Below are 21,213 nucleotides of genomic sequence, written 5' to 3' on the forward strand. Positions count from 1 at the left end.
AAATCAATGGAAGTTAATCAATATTTTTTCTTAATGTAGATATGGATAATTTTTGGATTTGAATGGTTATTTTTCGCTGTTGTTATTGAAAATTTAGTTGGAAAAATTCATTTCCGAGTACTTTATATCTCCCGCATAATAAAATTGTGTTCCCTAAAGATTCCTTGAATGTTTCCCAGTATATATAATGAAATTAATGAAATAATGATACATAGGCGAAAAACTGTAAGACATGAAAATGTGCATAACTTCTATGCTGCTAATGCTACTGGGCTGATCGAGGGCTCATATTCAAGATCTAGACGAGAGGAAACAAGTCTATATAGTTAAAATCATAATTGTAGCATAATTCATGCTAAAATTAAAGTAAGTTCCCATTTCACCCCATTTTAGGAGTGAAAAAATTAATTTTTTAAAAGTTTGACCGGATTCCGCATTTCTACGCATTGAGAGGAAAAGAATGAGTGGTCAAACTTGAAAATCGGACAACTTTGATTTTTCGACCCCAAAAAATGGCAAGTGGTACCCCTTTCCATTTTTTTTGGCCAAAAAATAAAAGTACTCCGATTTTCAAGTTTGACCACTCATTCTCTTCGTCTTGATGCGTAGAAATACGGAATCGAGGCACTGCCTAGAAAAACTCACTTTAACACCCTCAAAAAGGGGTAAAACTGGATACACATAAAAAAACATCATCTCCTTGACTTTAAACCCTTATAACTCATGAACGGATGGTCCAATAATCGTTTTTAGGGACATTTTAGAAACCTTAGAATCTAAGCTAAATATATATATTCATAAAAAATGTATAAAAAATTTCCTTTACCCTTAAAATCGCTAAAATATAAAAAAAATCACGTTTTTTAGGAAAGTTGCCAACTATTTTGGCAATTTTGAGGGTGAAATAAATTTTTTAAACGTTTTTCATGGATATGTATTTTTAGCTAAGATTCTGGAGTTTCTAAATACCTCTTCAAAATCATTATTAGATAATTTTTGTGAGAGTTATTGAGGTCCAAAGTCAAGTGAGAGTCAAAAAATTATCTACTTTTTGCTTTTGGACCTCAATAACTCTCACAAAAATTATCTAATAATGATTTTGAAGAGGTATTTAGAAACTCCAGAATCTTAGCTAAAAATACATATCCATGAAAAACGTTTAAAAAATTTATTTCACCCTCAAAATTGCCAAAATAGTTGGCAACTTTCCTAAAAAACGTGATTTTTTTTATATTTTAGCGATTTTAAGGGTAAAGGAAATTTTTTATACATTTTTTATGAATATATATATTTAGCTTAGATTCTAAGGTTTCTAAAATGTCCCTAAAAACGATTATTGGACCATCCGTTCATGAGTTATAAGGGTTTAAAGTCAAGGAGATGATGTTTTTTTATGTGTATCCAGTTTTACCCCTTTTTGAGGGTGTTAAAGTGAGTTTTTCTAGGCAGTGCCTCGATTCCGTATTTCTACGCATCAAGACGAAGAGAATGAGTGGTCAAACTTGAAAATCGGAGTACTTTTATTTTTTGGCCAAAAAAAATGGAAAGGGGTACCACTTGCCATTTTTTGGGGTCGAAAAATCAAAGTTGTCCGATTTTCAAGTTTGACCACTCATTCTTTTCCTCTCAATGCGTAGAAATGCGGAATCCGGTCAAACTTTTAAAAAATTAATTTTTTCACTCCTAAAATGGGGTGAAATGGGAACTTACTTTAATTTTAGCATGAATTATGCTACAATTATGATTTTAACTATATAGACTTGTTTCCTCTCGTCTAGATCTTGAATATGAGCCCTCGATCAGCCCAGTAGCATTAGCAGCATAGAAGTTATGCACATTTTCATGTCTTACAGTTTTTCGCCTATGTATCATTATTTCATTAATTTCATTATATATACTGGGAAACATTCAAGGAATCTTTAGGGAACACAATTTTATTATACTGGCTGTCTTTATACTTGAAATTGAATAACTACAAGGTAAACAGTTAGGAAGTTTTCCGATAGCGCAACTTCAACTAATTCACCTAAATCTTGGAATTTATTACAGAGGTATTTAACTTTTATTTTTTAAATTTGAATGAAATTGTAAGATTTTTATTCGTTAGAAATATTTAACAATTAGAAAGAAGGCTTCTTTGAATCCATATAAATTCTGGTAGATTCAAATGAATTTTTTTTAGCACGTCCATAAAAATTTAACTACAACGTTTATTCGTAAATGGGCCCATTGAAAGAAGTAACGACGTCAATTTAGTAACTACGTGATAGGTTAATATATTAAACTAAAATTGAAAAATTCTCCCTCCAAATAATTTATGTTTCTTCTGATATTTTCCATTACATCGACCTGTCCTCGAGTAATTACTTTACATAATAATTTTTACGAGAAAATTCTTCTCAACTATTCCAAATGAAATATTGCACAAATATCTTATGGATATCATCATTATAGAGATAAAAATATATAAAAAATAAGTTATTCAATGAATAAATCATCTTCTTAACATTAAAGAAATATTTAGAAATAAATAAAATATCATTTTCCAAGTAAAATAGTGATTACAGTGATATAGAGAAATAGAAATGCATAATGGTATGACTGGAATAAAATAAAATATAAAAATTGGCATATTTTCATCATGTGAGTAAATTATTTTACCTAGAGTAGGAAGAGGCGCGCTTGGCACGTGCCAGAGATGAACCGCAAGTGATTTGCTCTCTTTTGCTCTTTACCGCGTGTGGAATGTTCATCATCAGCCGCAACTGTCGGCCTAATCTGTATCTAATCCCAGGACCGCATTAACCTAGAACCCAGTTGCAACAGCGGTTCCATAAGCGTAAGTAACACGCGGCAAAAATGGTTGGATTTCGCCCGTTTAAAATGTCACGGGTACTCGCACAAATAACAGTTTCCATGACGACAAGATACATATACTGCAAAGTTTCGAGATGAAAACACAAGAGAAGAATAATAACCCATCTGACAAAGTATCATCGCTGCACACCTCCGCATAACGCGGACACACTGGGACATGATCGTAACCAAGATCGCGTTCTTCTCGTGGTTTTCTAGAGCGTGGGCGAGTCAACAACTCTCGATGTTGGTCGACACGTCGTTGTCTCCTATCTCATCATCTTTTTTCTTATCTCACTACTTGAACATTGACTCCGCCACCGGAGTAAGTATGAAATTTCTATCATTTTTCTTCTCTCTCCATCGTTAAGTCACAGTACACTGATACAAGAATTCATTCGAGCAAACTATGCAGAGGTAATTTCATTGTAGAAATTCATATAACTTATTTTGATGTTGGAATATTATTCAATGATGATTCTAACTACAAGAAGTTCGAAGGATATTTATTTTTAAGTATGATCGATTAATTTGATTTTATCTCGTGATAAAAATTATTTAAATGAACATAAGATTCCTCGGATGCATCAGGAAGCATAACATTTTCAAAATTTCATCAATCTATTAGATTAACGGGAATTCTTTTTAACCATCAGAAAAGTCAATACTGATTTTAAATTTATCCATTAATTGATACAATCAGATTCACATTACCCTAAATACCAGTATATTTTTAACAGAAACTAAAAGACTGACAATAACTTCAATCAATTAATTAATTGATTAAATCAGTACTTTTCATTGATTTCATAAATATGTCGATTTAACTGATTGTTCTCAAGTTATTTTATCAATTCCACCTTTTCTCATACTCGAGACTAATCCAATCAGTAAATACATTCTGATATTTATTGTTTATTGTTGAAAAATTCAATTCCAATAATAATCAAAGCTCAGCTATCTGATGTCGACTAAGTTGATCTAAAGTTGAAACATTAAAGAAAATTTTAATCTTTAAAGATTAAGCAAAAGGTTACAAGTAGTTAATATTACTGTAAAAGCAATATATAATATTCTAAAGTAATAAATTGAAGGTTTTAAATTAAATTAAGCTTGAAAAAATCAACATTGTCAATCTAACAATCCTCACTATTGTTACAAAGTGTCAACACAAAAGTGTATTGTGATTTGTGTGACATGTTTTACTACAATAGCTAAGCAAATTGTAGCTGTAACGATAGAGTAAGCAATAGTAAAGTCATTAGACTGTTGGAGAAAGAAGTTTTTTCAATTTTTATAATTGATGAAATCATGGGGATAATTTTTTCAACTGCTAATATTAACCTATAAGTTAATAAAAAAGAAGAATTATAGATCCTTTACTAGAAATATACGTATTTACTTGATCTATAATGATTATATTTATGTGGTTCAACATCAAAGAATAGTGGAATAATATTTTGTTCAAATTAATGTTTGAAGTAATTAACTAATTACATAATTAATGTCAATGTTTTAATGATATAATAATTATATCACAGCAGGATGGAATCAAATTACCTTAAATCCGTTAGAGATAACACGAATTTTTAATAAAGGATATACCTAATTTATTCATTTGCTCATAAAAAGCCGGAAACTTTTCTATTTTGTAATGAGTTATTAATTTAATATTACACACTGTACAATCTGCGTGTTATATTAGAAATATCATTCGATACATTGAATATAAATTTATTCACTATTAATAAATCTACACTTTGGTCTTGTTAAATATAAAGTCCACTTAAACTGATTTATGAAGTCTAACCGAATCAATTATTTCACCGTATGAAAAATAATTCGTTTCTCTACAAGTAATTCTCTCCTATCAACCGGGGTAGATATATTGTTTGCAGCCACTGTAAACATTTCAGTGATATTAATTAGTGTGTCACTGGAGGATAGGTTTAGAGAGAAAAAAATAATAATAATAGAGGATAATAATTCTTTATATGCAATTATTAATCTACAAGTGATTAATTAATCGACAGCTTGGAGTATCATAAACTGAATTTATCTGCAGGAAAACTTTCTCTGTAAAAAAAACTTTCTTTTATTTATGGCTTATGCGATAAAATAAACAAAAATGATGAGAGGATTTGAAAATCATTATAACTTTATCGTTACTTTACATGAAAAATTATCATCATATTAAAATTTAAACATTTATCAGACTCTTTAATCATAATAAAGTATTATTCAGCCTACATTTTTATTTTTTTTTATTGAATTAAAATCGGTAATAACTTTTGAGTAAATAAACTCTTTATTTATTCAAAAGTATTATCATAAACTGATTTATGCCATTTTTCAAGTCAAATGAAGTTCTAAAGAGTTGATAAATAAATCAATTTGATAAAAAAAAATTCTACTATCAGTGTAGGTCTTGAAGCTTGGTCAGCCGGGCTCGACAGTTGGACAAATGCACAGGAGACACGCTTGGTCGAGGATCATGCACGAAAGTATCTGTCTTTCTTCAATTCATAATAATATTTTTCTTCAATACTTGGCCATTTTTTCTATGAAAATATATCATGAAGAATTATTGTTTAACCGAACATGTTGGATTGTTTTTCTCGTACGAAAGGTGCAGTTTAGAGTACCATGACGATATGGTTATTGGAGCGTTGGTATATGCAACTCGAATCAATGAGGAAATTGAGCAGGTGTACGGTCAAGTAGGGTACATTGTAATCTAATGAGGAATGGTATAAAACATACCAGAAGTACGCTGGACTATTAAAAAATTATTCAAGATTTATTAGACGAGATCGTATATAAGAAGTCATAGAGTAAACATACCCACTTTTACCAGATCATCAGTTTAGTATAAATATTATATATGTACATATTTACTATATGTTTATAACTAGCACTAGAAAGCTAATGGAAATCTACTAGTGGATTTTTCAAATAAAAGATTAATATCAGGATATATAAAGTCTCATCGCTTCTGCTATGTTTAAAGTCAATAGGCGAGGTTTAATCACACCAATTTTCATTAAAAATCTAAATGACTTTTTTAAATGATGAGGTTGTAACTGCTAACTATTTTATCCACTTCGTTTACTGATAATAATGAGGAAATAACGTTATACTAAGCCTTTTAACCCTAGTACCATAAACCATTTAAAAATATTTTTTTGTCATGATTCTATGAGGAAAACAAGAATTTAGTTCTCAAACACTTTAATCTAGGGAAAGATTATTTAATTTTACGGATGAGGTTTTTTTTTTTATATATTTCAAATTTCTCGAATCATTAACTGTGGAATAAAAAAATTAAATCCGCAATCGGATGTTTAGGTCAATGAATTGTGTTCTAGAAACAGAAATTTTCAATTATATTTGTTTATAAATATCTAGAGCCATTCAAAAATATCTCTTCTTTGACATCAATAAATTTTAAATAATTTTTATCAATTCTTTGCTTTTAATTATTTAGATCCAATATTCCTCAAGAGATTTACTTGCAATAAATAAATCTCTACTAATAATTGCGAAAAAAATTTTTTTTTTTCATTTATATCAACCGCAATTACCGTAAAACTCCTGTCTTGTTAAAACGAAAACTTTCTTTTTGATCTATAAAAAATGTATTTTTCAATGAATTAATCGGTAATGAAGCAACTATTTTATCATGCTGATTTATTACTGAGCATAAGTTGCAAAAATGTATTTATTTCATTAAGCCTTTGATAACAAAGCAATTATTAGAGAATACTCAGTAAGATATCTTATTAAAATGCTCGATAATAATGCATCTTCAAAAAATCATCTTTATGTGCAATAGAAATCTTAGGTGCATTTCTCGCTATCATCAAATGGTTTTGCCATTGTTGTAATCTATGACTGCCAGTTTACCATTTAAGTCTATCGTCACGCCGTTGAGAACACGTTATACGACGATCACGACCCCATCGCTCGACACAATTAGAAGCGCTTTGAAATGGCTGTATACTAGATCGTTATTAGTCTTTGTAGCAAGTTCTCTTCTAGGATAGAGAATAGTTGGATGCTCAGGTGTGGTTCTGTAAGCCAAGAAAATAATCCGATAGAAAGGATGCCTTCTCTTCATGACTGCAATAGACCGGGAAATTTATATAAAAGAAAAGAAAAAAAAAATATTTTTGTCTTTTACGGATAACTAAAGGAAGCCTTGCAAATACCGATTGTAATGTTTCTAGAACAATCTTTCTATCGAACAATAAAATTAATGGAAGATTTAATGAAAAACATGAAAAAAATATCAACATTTTCCGGCCATCATCGGCATTTCTCTGCTCATTTAATTAATGAGAAATAAAAAAAGATATTTTACGGCTCTATTCAAGTGCAGGTGTGGATTGAAGGAATGAAAAAAATGGACAATTGTAAAAAGATTGATCGCCGGATATCGTCGTATGCTGATTAGTGATGCATAGACAAGCGATGTAAAGGTTTAGTTATAATCAATGATTCTATTATATTATTCTCAATGCATATTTTTTATTTCAAATCGTTATACTCATGCGCATTTGGCCTCTTATTTGTGTCAATCGTCTTCGACCGCTACGCATTGTTGTTCGATGTACCGATTATCTATTATAAGATGAATGCATTCAGATATAACTATCAGATCGTCGTGATGACACTTTTGCATCGTCATTTAGCTTCGTATCAGGAGTAATCGAATTTGACTTGGATCAAGTTAGTATTAATACACTCTAGTTGAGACATAGCATGTTCTATTAAGCATCTACAAAGGCATTATAAGGATAAAATTATTTCAAAGAAATCTCTGATAATCATCATAATATCATCATAGAAGTATTTAACTTTACTCAATTCTAAATATTTTATTTATAATGAACTCCATTTCATTTTTGAATAGAAATTTCTTGTTTAATTAGATTTTTAATTGATCTGCAGGAAAAATTTTAATCTACTTTGATTATATCTTTAAAAATAATCATAAAAAGAGGTAATGTGAGATGAATTTAAAAAAATTATATTTTTAATATTATACGTTTTTTTTCTTTGTAATTTCTTTAGTGATTTGTTTTCAAGTAACTGAGTCGTGAAGCTGGAGAGACAGTTTTAAACCAGGTGACTCGATAAAAAATTGAGTAACGTTTTTGTTAGATGATCTTAATACTTTAGATGTAAAATTGAAACTCCACGAAAAAACGATGTTGTGATATTTTTAAACTAAGATATATGTCAAAGAAAAATTAGATTTTTTTCCATTTTACCGTTGAATTTAATGATATATTAATGAAGTTAAAAATTGAAGAAATTTTTTAAATGTTAAGTTTCGAGTTAAAATACATTTTTTGATGTCAGTTGTTAATTAGTATTTAAAGTAATTATTATCCCAACTTTTTCTTAAAATAACGATTTTTCAATTTTTTTTTTTTATGTTTATGTAATTACTAGATAAATAATTATTATAATTTTTCATTGATATTTTTCAATAGATAATTACGTGAGTATTTATTAAAAAAAACATACAATAATATATTTATACAAAAAATATTACTTTAGTTAATGATTGTGTCTATAATTATTATCATCATGTTTATTAACCATTCTGTTATTTATTTTATCACATTACATAACTCTTTAATAATTTTTATTATTCTTAGTTTAAAAAAAATCGATATTATATCAACATAAAAGTTCTGCGAATATGTTTTACTTGTTCAAGGACTAATATATATATATATATTTAAAATGCATATAAATAAATATAAACTCATTAAAAATGATAATATACTGATAATAAATGTGTAAATGGACTGATATTTTATTGATAATCTTTGATGAAACTTAATTATAATATTCATTAAACAATATTTAAACGGAGGAAGGGAAATAAATATATCTAAAAATCTTCAAATACAAAAAAGATGTGTAAGGTAATAAAAACTATAACAAAAAAGATTATTTTAATTGTAAGAATGGATTTTTTTAATTTTTAATGATAATTTAATTTATGTTTTGTATAAATCTAGTTATCAATATTTTTATTTTGAATGTTAGTACGAAAAAATCCTGAGATAATTCTTATAAATCCAAGGACTGAAATATATTTAAAATGCTTATAAGTAAATAATATATATTCGTTAAAAATTGAAATAGAATATTAATTCTACTTGTTTTCTTGTAGTAAAGATATGTTTTTATATAGAATAAAAATAGTCAAGTTCTTCCAATAATCTAACGTATATATAAAATTAGTGCATTCGTGATTGGTCACGGTTGGTCTGTCCTACAAGTTTTCTTGTTATACAGACACGTTTTATGAGATTTCTCAAAGCACACCCAAGATTCCCTTGACGTTATTAGAGCTCTAAGAAAACGAATAAGAGAGTGGTTGAGGGGTGTTGTTCACGTATAAGTTGACTACCTGAGCGCTCACCTTTGCGCGTACGGGTGTGGTATTTTTTTCCCTGATGTTCCGGAGACCTACTTAAGATCGGCGTCTCTCGAGAGCCGCTCCTTCGGTTGGGTAGACTCTCCGCTCCTCAATCAGGGGCCAAGCAACTCCCTTGTACCTGCTGCAACATGCACATGTAGGCATCTTTGTTCGTGGTCGTTCACTATAATTGATTGTACACGCGCGCACTACACCCCATCTCGAAAGTCCATTTATTTATTGCTATCTTAGTGCATCATCAGTGCGCACGATGAGTGCATCTTTTCCCCACTTTCCTCTATCTTATCTTTCGCACGGGACTCACTTGTATCGAGTTGCTCTCAGAGATATTCTGGATATTGTACCGTTACATCTTGAATTTCGTTGTTTCATTTTTTTTCCTGCATCATGATTCTTCTGATGCATTTATAATCATTATTGAGCATATTTCATTTATTTAAGAGTTAATAAGATTAATTATGAGTTATCTTCAATCAATAATAATTTTTGAATCTTTATATCATACAGATGAGTAATAATTGATTATTAAGTATTGTTATTAATTATTTTTATTATTATTATTGTTGATTATAACGGTGAGAATATAAACCTGTTTAGTGAGAAAAATACTTTGTCGCTGCTGACAAGCTTTGTTAACAATAGATATTTTTTCATGGGGTTTAAATAAATTTTCTTATTATTCTAAATAAATCACTTGTTTCAGGATTTCTATTGAACTTTATTGTTAATAATAGAGAACAAACTTTGACATTTATTATAGAAAAATTTATTTATTGTTAATTAGGTTGGCATACAAAATATAATTAAGTTAAATTTTTTATTAAAATGTAATTAATTATAGTATTTACATATTTATAGTCGCTTGGTAATTTTAAGTTTAGTCTTTTTTTTCTCAGAGTTCAATTATTTATTAAATACGCAAGTATGTATATATTAGAAATGACTTTTACCATATTTATTTCAAAAAAGAAACATTGTTATATTTCCTTAGTATTCGAGTTGCATTGATAATAATTGTGAGGTGTATAGTATTTATTAAATCCTTTAAAAGATTAATGACAAGTTATCTGAGATCAATAATAATTTCAAAGCATTTATGTTCAATTGAGTAATCATTGATCATTGAACGTAATTATATATTGCTATTATTTCATATTTTTGATGATTCATTTTTAAAAAATTAAAATTTCATAAAATTTCCTCAACAAGACTTAACTTTCTTATTTCATTTTTTTTTATTATGTAAATTAAAATAAATTTTAAAAAGTTTTCTAATGTTGAGTAAATCCGTTTTGATTTTTTCTAACGAAAAGATTCATTTATTATAGATAAAAATGAAATAAAAACAAGAAAATAATATTATTAAAATTACTGAGACGAATTTTTAATGAAAATAATATTCTTTGTGTAATAATAATTAATCATATTTGTTGAAAATAATCTTAGATCAATAAAGAAATCCAGAATCCTTCTGAATAGATGAGTAATCATGAATCATCAAATTTTTCTATCGAATCTAACAAGACATTTTACATTTCCGACAATAATTAATTATAAACTTTCGTTGGAAAATTTTTAAAATAATCAACGCACATTTGATACATGATTGAAAGAATGAAAAAAATGAAGATATTTTCCACGTTTCTCAACTGCTGATGTATTAAGCGTTAATAAGATGAATTACACGATATCGCAGGGTAAATAATAATTTTCGAATCTTTATGCAGATGAGTTTCTAGCTGTATGTACACTAATAAATAATTAAATATAATTATTGGTTATTTAATATTTACGATTATCAACTAACGGTTGGAATAAATAAGAAAGAAAATACTTTAGCATTTGCGTATAGTTCAAAGAGGTTTTTATACTTTTGTAGCACGTTGGTCATAAGAAATGTATGCAAAAGCAGCGTATATCCCTCGATCCCGTGAAGGCCGTCTGGATTGAATCATATGTTGGTGTATTATAGGTCGTTGTGTGTGTAGTGTTTCGTGAGTGCAACTAAAGGTAGTAATGTATCAAAGGAAAGAAACCCCACTAGACACGTGACATGAATTTTTCTTCTTCCAGTTTAAAAGGTCGATGACTTAGCTTGTGGGAGGATCAAATGAAACGAGATAATCGGGATAGAAGTAAAAAAATATTTTATCTATTGCGTTGATAGATTGTTGTTTTAAAAATTAACCCGAAGGTCAATCACCTCGCGCTCTCTTACAATTACTTTATATACATAACAACTTCATAATTTTCGCTGGCATATGGCTATCAGCATGTTACATGCTGGGTCCTGTGCAGGTATGCAAATGAATTACGAAACAACCATGACAAATTAGTTTAAGTAGATAACATATAAATATAACGCATCATACTTAGGTACGTTTACAAACTCACAGACTGCATAAAGCACATGCAGAATACTTGCCAACTTGAATTATCAAAGCGTAAAAATTGCGCTCAGTCGGGCGGAGCAACGTACATGATTAACTTTTCGCGGTAGTGTACCACCTTTTAGTCTTTTCAAAGCTCATGTATAATTACATGGATATACGCCTACTTAGGATAATAATTTATAATTTAAAGGAAGAATGTCAGTAAAAAATTATCCAGGGAAATTTTTTCCTAAAGCTATTAAATTAAAGCCGAATCTTTGTTTTGTTGTAAAATATCCAAATGTTCATTATTAATTTTCATGTTATTTTTTATTATTATACCGAAAGCAGCCACGTCAATAATGTAGTAATTTTGGAGTTTTTTATTTTTTTATTTATTAAAGTTAATTATTTTTATAATTTATTTTTTTAATGAAATTTGATTTTAAATTGAATTTTGTTGTAAGTGAGAAAAAATTCAATCATCAGAGATAATTTATGAATAAATAATTTTTGATATTATCTATTGGAGTTACATTAAAATATTTGGGTTTTGAGGATAATGAGAAAGAATAACATGTTTAATATTTTATTCAAAAATTTATTTCCAGTCATTGAACGATTTTATTAGTAACAGGAAAAGTTGTACTCCGTATTTACTCTGTTTTATCTGTGGATTTAAATTTGTTCAAGTCTATAGAGTGCGACTCGTTCCAGCTATCGATTATTTAAATACATGAAGAAACAGACAGTTTGTTAGCTTAAATAATTTTTATTCAAATATTATCATTTTTTGAACTCTTTTTATTATTTTTTTTTTTCATTCAAAATATTTTTTATTCGTTGTTTATTTACCTGAAAAGCTGTGTCAATAAATTGTGTCTTCTGGGATGAATAATTAATGAGATCAGGCTCTTTAAAGAAAAATAAATTCTCAAATTCCCATAGAGATTACAGATTCTTTTTAAAATTCAAGATTTCAAGTTATTAATAGAAGATTAATAAAATTCTCAATCGGTTCTGATATTTTTCACATCACTAGAGGAATAAAAAATTATTGTTGAGATCCAAAAGATTTTGATTTATGATAGAATTTTTAGTATGAATAAAATCATAATAGAGAAAAGAGAATATATGATAAATTGAGACGATGAATTTTTAGTATTTTTTTTCATAAAGTTTGTATACAAGTATCAACGATGGAAAAATTTTCATATTTAAAAATAAAAATGCGTATTCATAAATTTAGAAAATCATTAAATCATCACATTTATTAAATTGACTTATATGCTACTTCAATTTTATTTGTATCAATATTCAATCACAAAAAATTAGAATATTCTGTCACATAAGATTCTATATTATAAAAATTCCCTAGATTATTTTATTTAAATACAAAATGAAAAATTTTAATAACTGATAAAAGCTATATTAAATAATCTAAACTTAAATTAAAAATGAGTGATCTTTATTTAAAAATAAATATAATATTTATTAATATATAAATCATTCAAAAGTCTTAATAATTTATCAGCATTTCTACATTTATACTTCATATACACTTATATATAAAGTACTCTCAACACACAATGAGTATATGTTAAATAATCAACCTTACAATTTAAGCAATTTATTCAAATAAATCTAAAACTTGTACTACTATTATAATTTTATCAAATAGTTTTGTATTTTTTATTGAACTCATGCAGCTGCCCCAGGTGATGTTGGTGTACGATAAATTCCAGTGAAAATAATTGATCGTGATTGTTTATCGTAGATGAGGTAGACAAATGGATGATTAGCATTAAAGGTAACAGGTTCAGTCGGTCTGCTGGAACGGAAGCTCAAAATTGCTGTAGCACCTGATGCTGTCGTTCCTTCTTCAGTCAAATCAATTTTAGCTCGATGAACTGCATCACCAAGATGCAAATTATCTTCAGCACTACTCAAAAAACCTCGGAGATCAGCTCGTCCTGGTGTTAGAATTTCTCCAGCTCCCAAAGCATGGAAAAGTTGTGTTACTGGAAGCTCTTTTTCAATACTGAATTTAGGAATTGATAGTCTGACTTCTCTTTCCAACATTCCTCGTTGTAAGATTCCATAAAGTTCTTCAATTCCTTTTTCTGTGTTTGTCATTCTTTCAATTAATTGGTTTATGCGGTTCTTATTTCTTTCGTTAGCTGTTAAATCTCTCTGCATTTTGTTTGTTACAAAAGGAGGTAGAAATACGAACATGGAAATGGTGTTACCTTTGTAAGGCAATTCAATTACATGAGCTCCCAAGTCTTCTGACACAGCTGTAATGAAATAATAATTGTTAGTCATAATTATAACGAATAAAAATTTTTAACATTATCTCTGCTTACTAATTAGTCATCCAATAACTCGAATTTAATTATCTTTAAGATTATATCTGTTATTTCATCATTTATTGATAATTATATTGCTGATTAAGATTGTTTTTTAATAAAATAATGTTTTTTCATAAACAAATATACTTACTAAAACTAAAAGAACCTTTTTGGTTCATGAACGTAACCAATGAGTCTTTAGATCCGAAGAAAATAGCTCTAGCAGAGCTGGCTGGATCGAATTTTTGAGCCCAAAGTCCTTTGAAGTATACAGCATTTGTAAGTACCAAGTCAGTATCCTCAGCAATAGCATCTGTTGCAAGAAGATCCTGGATGTGTCCTTTGGTAATATTACTAACCCATTCATTAATCTGATTCCTAGCACCTTCTGGGTTGGCTTTAAAATCCATTTGCTGTAATTCGCTACCAAAAAAGTCTAACATACATTCCCTTATCTTCTTCTTATCACTAATCCATAAACGGTTAGCCGTGTTGAATTCATAATCAGTTGAAATATTCATCTGCAATAATATTTTATATATTTAGAATATTTCACAAGCATTTTGTCTATTACTTAAATATTCTAAAGAATTTATAATAAGAAGTTTGACAACTAGCTATTACCAGTTTGAAAGATTTTTCAATTATATAATTTCCCCAAACATCTCGTTTAGAAAGACTTTCAGGTATTCTAAGAGCTCGTTTCAAAGATTCTTCTGTAGTTCCACGAGCTCCAAAATAAGCTAATGTCAGAGCTTCATAAAGACTATGAGGGCTGAAGAAAAGATTATCTTCAGACTCAATCAAAGCTGCTTCTTTCAAAGCATCCAATGCGAAAGAAATCTTGCCCTTTACCATGAGCTCATTTGTGTCAGGTGCTATAGCTCCTGCTGCATCATTGTCGGTGATGCATTGTGCTAATGTACCCTCCAAAACGGAGCCTATTAAAAGTAGGCTTAGAGCCGAGATTGCCTGAAATAAACAAAATTGTTAGACACTATTAACATAATTCATCAAATTTAATTAATAATCATTAGTGAGTTTTAAAAAGTCATTTTTTTTAGCAATAAAAAATGGATTTTAAAATAAAATGTCATAATAAACAGGATACTGATTCAGAGGTTCATGCTCGGTCATTGGAACGTTTCCTTTTGTTATCACAAAAAATACTGGAACTAAATGAGTTTGACTATATACATAGTGATACATTTTCAAATTACTACATTACAAGGCTGTTTGTCTAATCATGGTGTTATCCTTGTACGTAACTAAACAAGTTTTGTAATGAAACATGACTTCTATCGTGTTCAGAAACAAAACGGAAAGAGAATATTAATGATGATTAAGAAAAGCAACCATGTTCACATGCTTTGTGAGCATCTAATACTTTTTTAATGATTTCGAAATGAAAAGTCATAAATAAAAATATAATGATAATAATTGAACCTCAAAGACGTAATCATTGTATTCAGGTACTAACAGAGGAGCTTTCTCGACTAGTACCTGGAGAAAGCGACATATAATTCGGACGGGTGTTTCGAAGACATTGTGGCAGAATTGAGAACATTACCCACTACTGAGCTCTGACTGTTTATTTCGAAATCACTGATGATCTCTTTCTTCTTGGTCTGGGTAATTAGGTCAGTGTTAAAGAAAATATAACAAATGGATGTCATACATAATATAGGTATTGAATATTTTTTTTTAACGATTATTTATCTAATAGAGAAAAAAATGCCTAGACATCATCGAAATCAAATCAGTGAAAGTTATTATAAATAAAGGCACAAAAAAGTGAAAGTAATGAAAATATAATCATAATAAAGTGCATAAAGTGGACAAAAATCATATTTTGACGTTAATATAAATATTGGCTGATGTGAAACTCATTATCAGCAGTTCAATCATTCTAGTGAAATCAAATTATTAAAAGGAAGCATTGGAGTACTTCCTTTCATGATGAATATTTTTATGACTTACTTGTAACTTGGCCATGAGAATAACTCAGATAGGGATACAAAAATATGCAAAACAAAACGTCGAGACACAAAAATGATACAGTATTTAGCCAATGGCAAAGTAAAACTGAATAAACGTCAGAAGAGAAACTTTAAAACCGGCTTGTTGAACATCCTATCCCCACTTTCTTTTCTTCCCTCTTCAAATACAACTCTCAATAAACTTGAAGCCATTTACAATGTCATATCGTGGGTACATGTAGTGACAATATGAGGATCTCATGAATATGTAAATTGCTTAACAAGCGAAAGCGTTTACTTTAGAAATAAAAAAATACAACCCAACTAAAATAAATTATGACACATTTTCAAAACAGGTAGCAAAAGCACGATTCATCGAAATTGATGAATCAATCGAAAAGTATTTTATTTTATTAGCTTAACTTTCTTCTTTTCAACCTTGAAAAATATTTAATTTAATCTATATTTTCTACGTTGTTATCTAAATGCTAAGTATGGACAATATAAAATTTGTTATGATCAGCTTATAATTTAATCAATAATTGGCAATTGATAATTTTCGATTGAAAATCATGAATCTATCAAGGGAATCACTAGTCTATTTTTATTTATTGAGTGAGAAATGATAATCACATAACTATTATCCAATTGTATTGACCAATGTTTCTATCTTGTAAAAACAATTCTGATAACAACCAATCAAAGGTCAACAAAGCTATGATGATATCATATTTTAAAATCCATATTTAATATTCAGCACAAATTTTCACTTGCAAGTATTTCTTTTATATATTATTAACACTCTTCATACGTACTTTTAATTTCATTTTCAATAGGTAAAACGATTTCGATCAGATTGCAGAATAAATTGATCGATGAAATAATCACTATAACAATATTTATCTCTTGTCATAAAGGATAAAAATAATTAATGTTGATAAGTTCACGTGTTCTTTCGAGTGTGTGATGCTTACTGTAAGAGAAAATGTTCGAGCACACTGTTTTATATGCTGGGTAGCCTCTCTGGGACAAGTCAAGTTAGTATTGGTCTCCTTGCATTCTCATACGATTGTGTATTCTCACTGATTTGACTCCACTTGGTTAGCTATCAACTACGTCAATGAGCATTCACTGTTGTACATATGCGTATACATAAGAATATTTCATCTTCTTGAATCGATGTGAGGGGAAAATCCCAGCTAAATTGCTTATTCTCTCCATTTACCGTTTGAAAATTTATAGCTGGTTGCTTAAAAAAAATTTTTTGTGTTGTAATTTTGCTTACGTATTTTTACGATCAATTTTTACCGGTCACTTGGTTGCTCCAAATAAGAAAAATTATGTTTCTTGGTAGAATGATGACGGAATTTCCCATTTTCAAGAGTTTAATTTGTTATTCCAATTTTCGAACACTCAAGGTTTTCTCCGGTGTTTAATGTCCAAAGAAACAAGTTCCGGGTGGGTAATTCCATCGCTTATATTCCAAATAGTAATCTATCATCTGATATTCATCATTGTCTCTTTTTTTCATGCATCAACAAATATTTCATATTGACATTGTCAATTTTTATTATTTTTAACTTGACGTTTTTATCGGATTTCTATTTCAAATTTTTTACTACCGAAGTTATTCAAATTTAAACAGATAGTGTGTATTAAAAAATATCATAAAAAGAAAAATTTTCCATTTAATAGCTACCTTTTTCTCCATTAGAGACAAATTAATTTTATTTTTTCGTATGTGAATAATTTATTGAATATAATCTTGGAAATAACAACCTCTTTTATGATTTTTTGAGTGGAAATAATTGCTCCCATGATTTTTTATCTCCGATACTGGCTTTTCCTTTCTTTTTGTTTTACATAACATTGTTATTATAGAGAATGGGCTTATAATAAACATATTAAATACTGCAAAATATCCGGAGAAAACAGAAGACTCCTGAAAGGAAATAGAAAATTCCTATAATTAAATATAACAGAAAATTAATAACATAATTATCATAATTTTTAACTATTTACCTGACATATTTTGATGTTCCATTGGATAATATTCACATTCGTGACTAGACACTTTAATGCATTTGGAAATTTTAATGTTAGAAAAATATTCATTTTAGAGACAAGGTCATAATTATCATTATTGTTTTTTTTAACTACTTTACAGCAACAAATCGATTAAATAACAATTCTTGATTGTTTCAATGGAAATCTTTCTCTTTGCGATTAATTTATCAAATTAATGTGACAATGTAAAAGGATAAAATAATGAAAAATCACGTTTAAAATTATTTCCCCTTTATTCCTGAATCTTTTAGATTTAGAACTATATAAAAATTTAATAAAAAATATACTTTTAAAAAGTAACATAAATCCATTAATTTTATCAACAAATATTATAACTATAATAAACTATGAAACAAAAAAAAGATATTATTTCCATATCACAATCACAATACTGTAATGAAAATACTAAAAATACAAATAATAAATACTATAATAATTAATTCCATATTTATTTAATTCAGCCTATTAGATGAGCATCAATGACTGTTTCGATCATCTTTAACTTCAGTCCATATTGTAAGCTTCTCTTGTCTTCTACACAATGAAGTTATTGTAAAAACTGCTATGACTCCAAATATGGCACCAAGTACTCCAAAATATGCAGAATAGACTGTAAACTAAAAGTAATAATTAAATTAGTAGTATTAAATAATATAAAGATTCTTTATTATATATTTATCAATGTTAAATAGTTATTACTAAAGCTCATGCATTATGTAATGAGCTTTTCTATATATACTTTTTAAATGTCAATCGATTAATTTTCTTATAATTAATCTATACTAAATAGCATTAAATGTTAATATTTATTCAACATTTAAAATGTTAATTAAATAATATTTATGGATTTTTTTCTATACCTGGCCTCTGATATCTAGTAAAAAATGATTTCCACCGATAACTATAAATGTTAAAATACTTTGGAAGGTTAATCCTAAAAATACATTTATCCCAAAGATGAGGCCAAAACTATCTTCAGATATGTTTTTTGCCACTTCGAAACTGTAATATAAAGCAACGATTGAATAAGTAAGCTATCAATATTTTCTAAATTTAAAATAAATTTATTCAATTGTATAAGTAAGAGTAAAGTAAACTCAATTGTCTTCTATAAAAATCACAACGAACGTTTATAATTACATTACCTGGCGATTGTCACAATGGTATGATAGATGACACCAAATATTATATATAATGTGTATTGTAACCAAATATTATAGGTTTTTGTCATAAAAAATAATAAAATAGCTTCTATGATGGAGAAAAATGATAGAATTATTTCGCCAAGTAACTCCCAGTTTAATTGTAGTTTTCCAACTCCAAATACCGTGAGACCACCTATAAATTATTATAATAAATTCTTTTTAAAATATAAACATTAAAACTTTAAACTTGATACCAGCTCTCACTGGTAATTATTCACAAATAAATAGTAGTGTTTGAAATATGAAAGCTATATACCAATTATTGTATAAAACGCCTCTACTGCTCCATTATAAATTATGTCATCTGTTTTAACACATGTCTCCCAAATTATTTGAGCGTAACTAAGTACTTGTAAATATCCACAACTTGCTGCTGCCCACCAAAATGACCATTTCAATACATGAATATTTGTATAAGCTTTTATAAAATCTTTCCATAGTAAATAGTAAGCTCGTTTAGTTTTTTGAATAAAAGATTGATTAGGGTATAAGCCTTCAGTTGTCACTCTTGAATTAGTTATGCAATCGTCCTTATCAGGTGAATCTTCAGGACGGTGAAAATATACTGATTGTTTTACTGATGGAAGGAAGACGGCCCACAATGTAGCTAGCACTTGTCCTATAATAAAAATATTTATAATTTTTTAATTAATAAAAAAGTTGAACGATAAAAAAAAACAAAAGAAGATTAAGATAATCTGAATTTCAGGCAAATATTCAAAGAAGATTATTGTTGAATCTTTATAATAAAAGAAGTAATGAAAGACGAATTAGAATGTTATCATTTAAATTGTTTATTACCTAGCAATGTGAGATAATTAAGCTCATGATAGTTCAAGATACTAAATGAAATAGTTAATTGAGCTACAACACCAGTGATAAATCTTCCAAATAATAAAGCTGATCTGATATAACTTGATACAATTTGATAATGTTCTTTGTCAACTTTGGCATAAATATAAGTATAGTAAGCAACTTCTGTAGAAAAATATAAACCATATAAAAATTCTACTACTTGAATAATCGGAATAGAGTTTCCAACAATCAAAATGATGTATGCAGCAATTCCTGAGATACCACATAATATAATAACCGGTTTATATCTCAAAAAATCAGTCAACAGAAAAACTACTACTAAAGTTGCAAAATTACTGTAAGTAGCAATTGGATATATTTCTTGGTTCACCTGAAAAAATAATGATCACTCAAGAATTCAATTGATTGAAAGAATAAAGAATGTTATTGTTATTTACCTGTTTATCAGTAAAATTTTTTCCATGACTTGTTAGATAATTATATATAAATGGCTCACTTGGTCTGAATTCTTTAAGAAAACCAAACATACAAAGAATTTGTGAAATCCTTGTCCATTCCATGATTAAATGCACAATTGGATTATCTTTTGTTAATTAATTCATTTACCGAAAATTTTATTTGGTACCGGCTGAAAATTATTTTAATCTTCATTCATGAATTAAAAATTAAAAATTACACAATTCTGTTTGTCGTTCAATATAACAAAAATTTTTGGAGACTTACTTGACAAGTGTATGTTAATATTTACAATCATGTATAAAAAATTCTATCTCTTGGGTTAATCAAATTTTAATCATCAACATGCGTAATATTCTTAACACTCCACTTACGTCTTGTAAGTACTTAAGTAAGACTCGAAGTGGATACATGTTTTAATTAGCACTGGTTAACTTGCACAAGAGATCATGCGATCACATTGATATTGTCATAGAAATGGAGAGTTTAGTTACGTTTTCATCTACTAGTAGCAGCACCGTTAAACACAAAATCGTCGAAGCCAATAATAATGATAATATTGAATAAATTGCATGTAAATCAACATAAATAGAGATTTTTGTGTGTGTATGTATAATATATTTTTATTAAATTATTACAGACATAATT

General features: G+C 28.2%; 2 protein-coding genes across 5 annotated transcripts; both read right to left on the reverse strand.

Moving 5' to 3' along the window:
• Positions 1-13,296: 13,296 nt before the first annotated feature.
• On the reverse strand, positions 13,297-16,996 carry LOC118072043 (serine protease inhibitor 88Ea-like). Of its 2 annotated transcripts, none has more exons than XM_035091607.1 (4): positions 16,023-16,389; positions 14,667-15,014; positions 14,194-14,563; positions 13,297-13,988 (listed from the first exon to the last, which is right to left on the reverse strand). In XM_035091607.1, the coding sequence occupies exons 1-4, from the start codon at positions 16,035-16,037 to the stop codon at positions 13,393-13,395; spliced, it is 1,329 nt and encodes a 442-aa protein (XP_034947498.1). In that variant the 5' UTR covers positions 16,038-16,389; the 3' UTR covers positions 13,297-13,392. The 2 variants fall into 2 exon arrangements, with proteins under 2 accessions (XP_034947498.1, XP_034947499.1); XM_035091608.1 differs by lacking the exon at positions 16,023-16,389 and adding an exon at positions 16,837-16,996 and having other exon boundaries at positions 13,306-13,988.
• Positions 16,997-17,725: 729 nt separating this feature from the next.
• Positions 17,726-21,043, reverse strand: LOC118072042 (thiamine transporter 2-like). 3 transcript variants are annotated; one of them, XR_004690973.1, is made up of 8 exons: positions 20,833-21,043; positions 20,547-20,737; positions 20,095-20,479; positions 19,550-19,912; positions 19,234-19,426; positions 18,949-19,090; positions 18,044-18,705; positions 17,726-17,963 (listed from the first exon to the last, which is right to left on the reverse strand). XR_004690973.1 is itself a non-coding variant. In XM_035091606.1 (7 exons), exons 2-7 carry the CDS (start codon positions 20,667-20,669, stop codon positions 18,565-18,567), a joined length of 1,347 nt encoding a protein of 448 aa, XP_034947497.1. In that variant the 5' UTR covers positions 20,670-20,737; positions 20,833-21,043; the 3' UTR covers positions 17,726-18,564. The 3 variants fall into 3 exon arrangements, 1 of the variants encoding a protein (XP_034947497.1); XR_004690974.1 differs by having other exon boundaries at positions 20,547-20,754; XM_035091606.1 differs by having other exon boundaries at positions 17,726-18,705.
• Positions 21,044-21,213: the final 170 nt, after the last annotated feature.

The sequence above is a fragment of the Chelonus insularis genome, unplaced genomic scaffold (genome assembly GCF_013357705.1).
Source record: "Chelonus insularis isolate UGA/USDA-ARS -01 unplaced genomic scaffold, ASM1335770v1 contig_88_pilon, whole genome shotgun sequence".
In the NCBI taxonomy this organism is placed as follows: Eukaryota; Metazoa; Arthropoda; class Insecta; order Hymenoptera; family Braconidae; genus Chelonus; species Chelonus insularis.